General features: G+C 39.0%; 1 protein-coding gene across 1 annotated transcript; it reads left to right on the top strand.

Annotated features, from left to right (window-relative positions):
- The first annotated feature begins 2,596 nt into the window (after positions 1 to 2,596).
- On the top strand, positions 2,597 to 11,049 carry abcb11a (ATP-binding cassette, sub-family B (MDR/TAP), member 11a). The gene is made up of 23 exons (XM_085383633.1): positions 2,597 to 2,673; positions 3,106 to 3,239; positions 3,334 to 3,505; positions 3,616 to 3,740; positions 3,811 to 3,985; positions 4,075 to 4,188; positions 4,277 to 4,387; positions 4,463 to 4,588; positions 4,676 to 4,879; positions 4,966 to 5,136; positions 5,224 to 5,413; positions 6,172 to 6,262; positions 6,338 to 6,446; positions 6,539 to 6,700; positions 6,797 to 6,901; positions 7,989 to 8,150; positions 8,247 to 8,450; positions 8,534 to 8,775; positions 8,860 to 9,016; positions 9,110 to 9,307; positions 9,411 to 9,617; positions 9,922 to 10,068; positions 10,186 to 11,049. The coding sequence occupies exons 1-23, from the start codon at positions 2,608 to 2,610 to the stop codon at positions 10,384 to 10,386; spliced, it is 3,573 nt and encodes a 1,190-aa protein (XP_085239759.1). The 5' UTR covers positions 2,597 to 2,607; the 3' UTR covers positions 10,387 to 11,049.
- The last annotated feature ends 1,138 nt before the right edge of the window (positions 11,050 to 12,187 follow it).

Raw genomic sequence — 12,187 nt, forward strand, 5'->3', positions numbered from 1 at the left:
AAAGTTTTAACACAATTCTTTAAAAACAATTACACAATAAAGCTCAACTAATAACAATACGTTTTTGAAATTTCAGGCTCCACTGATTTTACTAGATGAGTGTTTGACCACATTATGGGGTGATTTCATTGTTTTTACACGTGTAGCTATATTTTATTAACAAAGCCTGTTTAAATTCACAAGATTTCATGTAAATATAAAGCTAAAACAAGTGTATTTTAATGTCTTATCTCGTAAAAATACAGAAATTTTCTGTATTTAGGTATTTTTATCTGATGGTAAATTTCCATTATTTCATAGTCTTTTCCAGGAGCCTCAGCCCCATATTACTGTCTATTTAAGTATTTATCATTTCATCATTATGTTTTACACTAACAATTACATTATTTAAAGTATTTAAACGTTTAAGAATAGTAGCTGTAAGTGTAAGTTGGGTAAGAGTGTAAGAACACAGGAGCTCTGACGGAGTGGAGCCCTGTCCTACCTGTGCTATTATCAATCACCGGTGTTGTGAACAATAAGCTGCTGTAAAGCAGGAGCAAATTCCAAAACCAGGCCCTTCATCACCATCCCACAAACGCTAACCCCTATATCCTCACTCCTTCCCTGAGATTCTGCTTATTTACAAGGATTTGTTCTTCCAACCTGAGATAGAATTGTGTTTGTTATGACGTATCAACACTTTTAAAAATCAAAATTGAGGAAGCTCACACTGCTACCAAAACAGTTGCAGTTATGTAAAGGAGACAGGTGGCTAACAAACATTTAAATGTATTCTAATGATGTAATTCATATAAGCATAACCAGCTTTAGAATTAGCAGTAGAAGAGTTTGTAATTAGCTTATTTCTTCGCTCTCACTTGTTCATTGAAATTTGCAAATAATAAAAGTTTTGTAAAGAATTTTTTTAATGACTGCTAATGAAAGGTGGGGATCAAAATTTCACAAAGACACAAATTACAGACTGAACTCCTACTCATAATGAATGTCCCCGCGGTCATTAAACCCTTTTTACAATCACTTCTGATAACAAGTTAATACATTTGCCTTAAAGGATGTTTTCTTTTCTTTTTCTTTCATAACCTTATAATTTCTGAAAATGTTAGAATTTGTTCTTAAAATAAAGGAATCAGCCTAGAGGCAGGAGGCATAAACTGACTTCACTTAGTTAAAATTTGTCTTGCAAAGACTTGCAAATGTCAGCAAATATTGCTGACGTTTATCAGTCTAATGGAGGAGTAGATAGTATAAAAGGGGAGGCATAGGTTAACCTGAGTGTGAGATAGGACATTCCTCTGAAGAACCTCAGCGTTGTTGGTGGGTTTCGTAAGAAAGCAGAGAATCGCCAGGAAGTCCAGGTATTTGGATTCTGATACACTGATTTAAGACCCAGAGTGGTTTATTAAACCCATTAATACTTATTCATGTTGTTTGTTGTGTTTTAATCTTTTATCATTTATATTGGTATCCTGACCTGTGCAGAGTAATGTGCTGCTGAAATATTTCCCTTGTCCTTCGTATGTCCAAGCAGCTGGATAAAAATTGAAAACAATGAACAAGACAGCACGATAAAAAGAAGTTAATTCAACCCACATGCTATCAGCTTGTCTGAAATTATTGAATTCTCAGCAGATCATGTCATCCTTTTTCCTGTCTGTTTGTGCCAATAAAATACAGTGTAACTTGCCTCATTTACATTACATTTAAAGTATATTAAGTTACACTGATATTTATTCCAATGTTTAACTTTTCTATCCACAGAAAGTAAGTATACAACTGCCTGAGTCAGAGCGACAAAAATGAAGAAGAAGGTCAGTCTTACATCACCCCCACTTGCAGATAAAGAAGGTGAGTGAGTTACTTTTAGTGGAAAAAAAAAGGACTAAATATCATTACATATATCTTACTAATAGTTTTGCTTAAAAAAGCTAAGCAATTACTCTAATTATAATTTCCCTTCTTTTCAGATGACAGTCAAAATGGGTAAGTTTGGGTTGGGAGACATTAACATGCTATGTGTTTGCAGTTTTTCTGTCATTTACAGTCATAGGTTATTTACATGTTTTACAGGGAAGAGAAGAAAAAAGAAAATGCTCTGAGTGTTGGATACTTTCAGCTGGTAAATATTTTTTCCATGACTCTATAAAAGCTTGTTCTTTTCCTTACCTTTGCTTTTGAATCATCAAAAAAAAAAAAGGTAGATAAGCACGAAACATTCTTTATTCCCACAAGCACAAATCCACAATTTCCCATTTTCAGTTCCGATTTGCCACTTGGAAAGACATCGTGATGATGGTGGTGGGGAGTGTGTGTGCCCTTGTACACGGCGCAGCCTCACCGCTCATGCTCCTCGTTTATGGCATGATGACAAACACATTTGTGGATTATGAGCGCGAGGTCCAAGAGCTGAAAGATCCCAACAAGACTTGCAACAACAATACTATTTACTGGGTTAACGACACCGTGTATGAAACGGATGAAAACACCACACTCTACTGCGGGTAAGTCATTTGTTTATTCCAGATGAGATTGTTGCTACAGTAAAGAGTTATTGTTGTTACTGCTACTCATTTTTGTTCTCTTGGTAGGGTGGATATTGAAGCACAGATGACCTTGTTTGCATATTACTATGTTGGGATTGGATTCGGTGTTCTGATTGTTAGTTACTTTCAGGTAAGTATGCATGTTACATACTCAGCTTTAATTTTTGATTCTTTTTTGTCGCTTCTGGTGAATAATTTCAAACATCCACTTAGCACTCAATTTAAGACCATTTACTATCAGCTGTTGGCCTTTGTGCTGTTAATGAGAGAGGGTATTTTTAACACGGTCATCTCAGGCTCATGGCTGTGTAAGAACAGCATCCCCCCTCCATGTGCTGCTCACACCTTCTCAATATAAAGGGCAGCCAATCAGAAGAAAAGTTTCCTGAAAGGGAAAGGTTTGTTTCAGGTAGTGGACAAACTGATGAGCTGCACCAAGAACCAGAATAAGGAGTAATCCTGAATTAAAGAATAAAAATATGGAGTTTGTTTAAATCCTTTCTGAAAATGCATGGCTTGTGTCTGTATAATGTGATGTCTTTTTAAAAAAATCACATTTTAGATTGCATTCTGGGTGACGGCGGCTGCAAAGCAAACACAGAGAATTCGAAAGACTTATTTCAGAAAAGTAATGCGAATGGAGATTGGATGGTTCGACTGCAACTCTGTGGGTGAACTAAACACGAGGATATCTGAGTACGTTGTGTCTCTCTCTGCCTGCTGATCAGCCTGTTATCACTGTTTTGCTCAACATGTTTTTACACATTCTGTTGCTTTTTTCTTTTTATAGCGATATCAACAAGATTAACAGTGCCATTGCTGATCAGGTGTCTATATTTATTGAGAGGATCTCTACATTTGTTTTTGGCTTCATGGTTGGGTTCATTGGTGGGTGGAAGCTGACTCTGGTGGTCATAGCAGTGAGCCCTCTGATAGGTATAGGTGCTGGACTGATGGCTATGGTAAGCGTTTGATAGTCAGTTGGCAGTTGGTGGATAGATACCTTTTTTCCTGTTATGTTTAAGCTTTGATATGTTTTTATTTTATGCATTTTTCTTCCTGGTTCCTGCAGGCTGTGGCCAGACTGACAGGACGAGAGCTTAAAGCCTATGCAAAGGCAGGGGCCGTGGCTGATGAGGTCCTGTCATCCATCAGAACGGTAGCAGCTTTTGGAGGGGAGGAAAAAGAAGCTGAAAGGTATTTTGTAGTACAATATAAATGCTAATACTTTTATTTGTAATGATGCTAAAATACAAATTTTGCACAGGTATGACAGAAACCTTGTGGAAGCTCAAAATTGGGGAGTTAAAAAAGGAACAATCATAGGAGTGTTTCAGGGATACCTGTGGTGCATCATTTTCCTCTGCTATGGTCTGGCCTTTTGGTACGGATCTAAACTGGTCATCGACACTAAGGAGATGACGGCTGGTACTCTTATTCAGGTATGAAATATTAAATTCTAAATGGTAATACTCTGTAGAATACAAAGATGGAAAACTGCTGACTTTTAATGCTGCTGTGTTTGTTTTAGGTTTTCTTTGGTGTACTCATGGCAGCAATGAACCTTGGCCAGGCCTCACCGTGCCTGGAGGCCTTCGCTTCTGGTCGCGCTGCTGCAAAGAGTATCTTTGAGACAATTGACCGGGTAAAACCAGCTAACTTACATAACCAGAAGAACCAAATTAGTCAATGTTAAAATAATGAATAAAGTTTATTTGTTGCTACTTTCACAGGAACCGGAAATTGATTGTCTATCAGAAGAAGGTCACAAATTAGACAAAGTAAAAGGTGATATTGAGTTCCACAATATCACTTTCTACTACCCATCCCGGCCTGACGTCAAGGTAACATTCTTTGCTTGATATTTGTTCTGTCATGTTTCAATTTTACACGCACTGAAAGTCAACAACCTTTTTCAGATTTTAGATAATCTGAGCATGCAGATCAGAGCAGGAGAAACCACCGCATTTGTTGGACCAAGTGGATCTGGAAAGAGCACCACAGTCCAGCTCATTCAAAGGTTTTATGACCCAAAGGAAGGAACGGTAACTATCTGAGAAACTTTTCAGACACAGGCAATGAGATGTTTGGGGGCTTTGTTGTAACGTCTTGTAATAAAATATCCTTCTTAGGTGACTTTGGACGGTCATGACATCCGTACTTTGAACATCCAGTGGCTACGATCTCTAATTGGGATTGTTGAGCAGGAGCCAGTGCTGTTTGCTACCACCATTGCAGAGAACATCCGATTTGGTCGACCTGGAGTAACCGTGGACGACATTATCCAGGCGGCAAAAGAGGCTAATGCCTACAATTTTATTATGGAGCTACCACAGGTACATTTAAAAATGATATACAGCACAATTGCAGAAGTTACAGCAGTTTTACAGTCATGTGCTGTAATTTTACTCTTATACTCCAGAAATTTGAAACTATGGTGGGTGAAGGTGGAGGCCAGATGAGCGGAGGGCAGAAGCAGCGTATTGCCATAGCTCGTGCGCTCATCCGAAACCCCAAGATCCTCTTGCTGGATATGGCCACATCTGCCCTGGACAATGAAAGTGAAGCTATAGTCCAGGAAGCACTGGATAACGTGAGCCATTTTTTATATTTCATACATTTTGACTTCATTAGCATCTTGTTTAGGGGACTGACACCCTAATAACAACCATATCTGCAGGTGCGCACAGGCAGGACGACGATTTCTATAGCTCATCGTCTTTCCACGATTAGAAATGCAGATGTTATTATAGGATTTGAGCACGGGCAGGCTGTGGAGAGAGGAACACACAGCGAGTTACTGGGGAAGCAAGGCGTCTACTTCACTCTGGTCACCCTGCAAAGCCAAGGCCAAACCAACACAACTAGTGGTAGGATTCATGTGGTCTGTCAATTACTAGATTTGGACTTTTGGTACAAGAAAATGAAAATGCGTGGATCAAAATTTATGGTATAATCTTCAAATGTTAAACAAAATCAAATGCCCAAATATGTCCAGAATATGATGTAGAACATTTAAATTAAATTTAAACATTTAAATTTAGAACTAAATTTAATCTGATAGAGAATATGTTCCAACCTTTGGTGATTTCTCAAATTCATTTTGTATGTTTTTCCCTGTTGAAGACATATTTACCTGGACTAGACAGAGATTGTCATGCACGGTTGGAAATTCAGGATAACAAGTTGGCTGCCTGTTGTTTGTCTGATACAGTTAGAGAGTGTAGTTGCTTTACATTGTGATGACGCATAATTAAAAGTTCTGCACCCTTTACACCATGTACACCTCCTATTGTGCTGTTCCACACTATCGCATGCAAATAAGACCTTCCTGCCTGGTTGAAAGAGCACATTTCAAAGCTCTCAGTCACATAGCAACATAGCAAAAGGTTTGGGCCTTAGGTTGTTCATGACACTTACAGCTTTGGTGCTGTGGTGCTGTCTTGGCCATATGCAGCTTAAATGCCACAAAAGAACTGGACCTATGCTTATGCTGAATTAATGGCTTCAGTCAAGGCCAAACATTAAATGCATTTCAAAGGGGAAATCCTTTAAAGTATGTTATAGTTATTTCTTGTGTTTGTCAAATCTCAAAGGAAACTTTAATGCTTGATTGTTTTACTTCCAGATGTGATCAGTGAAGCTCCTGAAGAAGACTTTGCTCTAAAAGCAGGGGGGTTTAGCCGTGGAAGCCGTAGATCCAGTAAAAGGTACAGTAAGTCCACTTGAAGGAGATCATGGGAAAAGATCATCAGTAAGAAAATACTTTGATATTCTCTATATTACACCTGCAGGAGCTCTCTGCGGCTGCGATCTTGGAGCCAGTTGTCAAATGACTTTGTCCCTGATGCACTATCAGGCAGCCTCAAGATTGCTACGGACACGAATATCAAATCAGAAAATGTACAGAGATTCCTCTCGTGCTATGTAATATGCCAAGACAATTAATAACTGTTCTATGAAAAACAATGGTCCTTACACATATCTTTTAACAGCAACAAAATGATGTGGAAGAACATGTAGAGCCTGCTCCAGTTGCACGTATCCTTAAGTACAATCAGCAGGAATGGCCCTACATGCTGCTTGGCTCACTGGGAGCTGCGGTCAATGGCTCTGTCAACCCCATATATGCCATCTTGTTCAGCCAGATTCTTGGGGTAAGAGCTGTTCTCATGAAGAACGCATGTCATCTTTTACATGTACAGCTGGTTTGAGCATGGGCTAAAATATTTCACCGGTATTTGTTTTTACAGACTTTTGCAATTCAGGACTTGAATGAACAGAGGAAACAGATCAATGGGATATGTGTTCTGTTCTGCATCGTGGCCGTGGCTAGTTTCATTTCACAGTTTTTACAGGTATGCTGTTGCAATTTTAGACATATTAAAAACAAAACATAATCTAGAATAGCAGTTGTGGAGAAATTGTTTATGTCTCTAGAAGAAGATGAACTGCAATAATGTGATAGGTATGACAAAAATGAAGAATTATACAGGCGACATGTGAACAACGCCTGCCTTTCTGCACATGTTCTACATGTGTGTGGCTATCTGATGACTGAATTGCCTGCGCGTGCCATGAAAGCAGTCATAACAGAGTCAAGATAGCTAAAACAGGTGGGGCTTGGCAACGTGGGTTTTAATTATACTGTGGTTTCTTTACTGCACAGAAGCAAAGGCAACATAAATACCCAAAACAAAACTGTTGGTAGCGTTATTAAATTAGAGTGGAGCAGAGTAAATCTTTAATGTACCAGTGAGGGGACATTTGCTTTCCTCTCCAACAGAAAACACACAAACACCATTCAAACCACAGTACAAGATCCAAAGGTCTGACATTGTCATCATAAATCGGGTTCATTAAAAGGACTAGATGTTACAATCCCTGACAATGCATTGCTTTAAATGGAGAAAATCTTGGGGGATGGCTGTTATGAGGAAAAGCAGCACAGAAACTTTACCAGCGGCACACATTGTTGTGTGCCTCAACTTTCGTTCTTTTACCCAAGATAATCTGCCATTTTTCCTTGGTTAGGTTTAGGGATTAGAGATCTGATCTAAATTATCATATTAAAATTTGGGACACATCGTCAGTAGTGGACCTTGGATTCATCGGGTGTTTCGGCCATTATCACTAGACACCGTCATCCAAAGAGGCCCTGCCAGGGTTGATCAGGCCCCGGAGTGTGTCACTGGTTTATGTTAAAGGGCCATGGGAAGGGAAAAAGGGCCATAATTTTTCTGAAGAAGGTTAGCAGATTGGATAAAATAGGGTTAGGGGTTATCTTACAATATAAAATGCCTTGAGGCGACTGTTGTTCTGATTAGGCGCTGTATAAATCAATTTTAAAATGAACTGAGTACAGAGTAATGGTAAGAATCAATGTGTGGTTAGAGGGTCAATACTGTATTTTATGTATTTTACAGTGCACATTTAATATTACAGGGATATTCTTTTGCTAAATCTGGAGAGCTTCTGACGCGCCGCCTGAGAAAAGTGGGCTTCCAGGCCATGTTGAAACAAGAGATTGGCTGGTTTGATAACCCTATAAACAGTCCTGGAGCTCTGACCACCAGACTGGCCACAGATGCATCCATGGTTCAGGGGGTAAGTAGGAAACTACAGGATTGTTTTCACAGTTTGGTTTTACAATTAAAATCTTGTTTTTTAATATTTTTTAACATGCTTGAATAATTTCTGTAGGCAACGGGATCCCAGATTGGCATGATTGTTAACTCAGTGACCAGCATAGGAGTCTCTTTCATCATTGCCTTCTACTTCAGCTGGAAATTAACATTGGTAATTTTGTGCTTCCTGCCGCTCATTGGGCTGTCTGGGGTATTCCAAGCCAAGATGCTGACAGGTTTTGCAAATGAAGATAAGAAGGCAATGGAAGAAGCAGGTCAGGTAAGCTCATCTTCCATTTTAATATCACACCAGTACACAGGCAGCTTTGAATTTCTTGCGGTTAAGTGATTTCTCTCCCACAGGTATCCAGTGAGGCTCTTGCCAACATCAGAACCATTGCAGGTTTGGCCAAAGAGAGCTCATTTGTGGATTCGTATGAGCAGAAACTTGAATTGCCTTATAAGTCTGCCAAGAAGAAAGCCAACATCTATGGGCTCTGTTTTGGCTTTGCTCAGTGTGTCATCTTTTTGGCTTATGCTGCTTCATTTAGATATGGAGGCTTCCTGGTCAGGGCTGAGGGTCTGCAATATATGTTTGTTTTTAGGTTGGTAAAAATCTTGCTTTTTGACATGTTCAACTTTGTGATGTGATTGCCAAACATCAACACTGTGGTCATGTGTTTCCCCAGGGTGATTTCAGCAGTCGTGATCAGTGGGACAGCACTGGGCAGAGCTTCCTCGTTCACTCCAGATTATGCCAAAGCCAAAACTGCTGCTGCCCAGTTTTTCAAATTGTTGGACAGAGTTCCTAAAATCAGCATAAGCCAGTCAGATGGAGAGATATGGGTTGGTGAATGTCAATAACTGTACATTGAAATGGTTCATGAGTTTTAAGATGTAGCCCGTGTTACTTTTGTGAATCTTGTCATCCATCTTTAGAAAAACTTCAGAGGAGAAATAAATTTCCTTAATTGCAAATTTACCTATCCGACACGACCGGACACCCAGGTGTTGAAGGGCCTCCGTGTGTCTGTGAAGCCCGGGCAGACTTTGGCGTTTGTTGGGAGCAGCGGCTGCGGGAAAAGCACAAGCGTTCAACTGCTGGAGAGGTTCTATGACCCTGATGAAGGGCAAGTGGTGTGTGTTGACTGATTTAAATGTTAATTTCAGATACACAAAATGTATTCAGTGTGAGCAAAACCATTCGCTCTGTTGTAACTGTGTCACCTTTTCTTTTCAGGTGATTGATGGCGTCCCATCTCATTCAGTCAATGTGCCTTTCCTAAGATCTCAGATTGGGATAGTGTCCCAGGAGCCAGTTTTGTTTGACTGCAGTATAGCTGAGAACATACAATATGGAGATAACACCCGCAGTGTCAGCATGGAGGAGATTATTGAAGCTTCTAAGAAAGCTTATCTTCACGACTTTGTGATGACGCTTCCTGATGTGAGTAGGACTGAAATGACTTGAAATGTTGTCCGGTCAGTCATTTTTTGATTAAAAAGAAAGCTGAGTAAGCGAACTAAGCATAAATTCAGAATTAAAGCTAAATTGAATGTGACGTTGATTGCCTGTAGTTCCTTTTAGAAGGTAACTGGCAGAATGTGCAGACAAGCGTTTTCCAGATGCTAAATGCACTTAGTATAGGTTTACTATCCTAAAAAAAATCAAACAAACACACATTTTAAAGATGACTTGTGGTGAACTTAGAGTATAACTTGCTGCTTTTCTCTCTCTTTCAAACTGGTAGAAATATGAGACTCAGGTTGGTGCCCAGGGCTCGCAGCTGTCAAGAGGACAGAAACAACGCATCGCTATTGCACGTGCTATTGTCAGGAACCCCAAGATCCTGCTGTTAGATGAGGCCACGTCTGCCCTGGATACTGAAAGTGAAAAGGTATCTTTTAAGTCCTCTAATCTAGTCTTTTAAATGAAAGTTTGACAAAACATCCATATCATATATCCATGACACACAAAAGGAACTCGCTGATGACAGAGATTTTTTGTCCTGCAGACCGTGCAGACTGCTCTGGATGAGGCAAGAAAAGGACGAACCTGCATCGTCATCGCTCACCGGCTGTCAACCATCCAGACTGCAGACATCATAGCTGTGATGTCTCATGGAGCTGTCATCGAGCAAGGCACACATGATAAACTCATGGCCAAGAGGGGCGCCTATTACAAACTGGTCACAACAGGTGCTCCGATCAGCTAGAATTATTTGAGCTTGTTGTATTTACAGAGCCGTTTAGTTGCAAACTTGAACCATTTGGAAAATCGTCCCTCATATCCTGCTCATTTAAATGCACAACTTTACTTCGTTTTCATAAAACTCCTCCCAGGATAAAAAAAGAAAATCTACAAATTTTCTTTTCTTCAGTACACATCATCATCATCATCATTAAAATCAACACATCTATGAGCAAATCTCCCATGTCCAATTACAGATACAATTTCTTTACAAAATTTGTCAGTTTACTCTGTACAATTATATCCTTAATGCTAATTAACTCCATCTCATAAGCATTTGGTCTTAACCTAAAATATACAGGCAGATATTTCTGTCTATATTCAAATAAATAGTGATACTCATCTCCAGGTTTCCCCAAACTATGAAGGACACATAAACGTTTAATATACTTAACTCCATAAAATCTGTCCATAAGTACTGGGATACCACCGACTCCACATCTAAACTTTGCCAAATAACACCAAATGGAATGATCTAAACCGCACAAGAATCTGTTTTTGTTATCAATTAATTATGTGACGATAAAGCTCTTTTTTGTATATTTATTTGCCTGTAATGAGTGTTTATAAATGAAGAAGATGAGGATAAAGACTTTTGCATGTATTAAGCCACGTTTGTATCACTGAACCACAGTTATTGTTTTTTTTTTTTTAATATATATATATATATATATTTTAAAATTGTATAATAATACAATCATTAAAGTAATCTATTTCTAATGTTTTGGTACGGCTTTTTCTTACCAAAATATCAACATTTCTCTTCAGTTTAAAACAATACATCTTACTATATTGTTTTAAACTTCACATATAGAAGTTATTATGGATATTTAAGCATCTATTTTCTTCTACTCAGCTAGTTCATGTGATGGTAGCATGGAGTCCATCCTAGCTCCCAGAGAGCAAAAGGCAGGGCACACAGTGAATGTGTTATAGGTCTACTACAGGGCTAATACAGAGAGATAAACAACCATTATCACCTACAGCCAATTCATTGCCAGTTAACCTAACCCAGAAAGAAGGCCCCATCTGGCAAACGTATTTGAACCCAGGACGGTCTTGCTGTGACACAGCAGCGCTAACCACCATTTAATTGGGACCTTTGGACCTTTTGAGGTCAGAAAGAGTACTTTATCTGTAAGGAGGAAATATTTTGCTCATGGGTGCTGAAATCTTTTTTTTTTTTTCATTTTATATTTAAACATAACCAATAACAGAGGTCTTTATACCTAAAGCAAGTTCTCCTTTAAATTGTAGCTGTATTGAAAGAAAATTCTTTTCTTAGGCAAATTAGTTTTCATAAATATTTATATTAACTATGCTGGAGCTGGAGTGGACAGAGTTCAGGCTGCTGAGTGGTTCTCTGTTGCTGCACCCTCAGTACCAGTTGATAATAAAGCACCCAGGCACACAGATGTTTCTTCGAGCTGGGCTTAATGAGGAGCCTACGCACTTAGGACAGTTACATAATTCAGAGCCAGCCTCAGGTGCCGCTGGATGCTAAGCAACCCGGGATGGTGGAGAAAAACGTGGAAATACGTTCTGCTGGGGAGTTTACCTAATCTGCCTAATCTAGTTACATCACAGCTTCTGTTCTGCTTCACTTATTTTGGCTGATTAATATCTAAGTTTTCCTGAAGAGAGCTACAAGAGATTATTCAATGCATGCAGAGCAAGCTGTATGTCCATACATTTAAAGTGCTTAAAAACTAAAAATGATACTTTTATAACTGACATTTCTGACATGATATAAATATCGATAAACT

Source organism: Rhamphochromis longiceps, linkage group LG16, assembly GCF_057381845.1.
Source record: "Rhamphochromis longiceps isolate RC_006_pf linkage group LG16, R_longiceps_female_GT1.1, whole genome shotgun sequence".
In the NCBI taxonomy this organism is placed as follows: Eukaryota; Metazoa; Chordata; class Actinopteri; order Cichliformes; family Cichlidae; genus Rhamphochromis; species Rhamphochromis longiceps.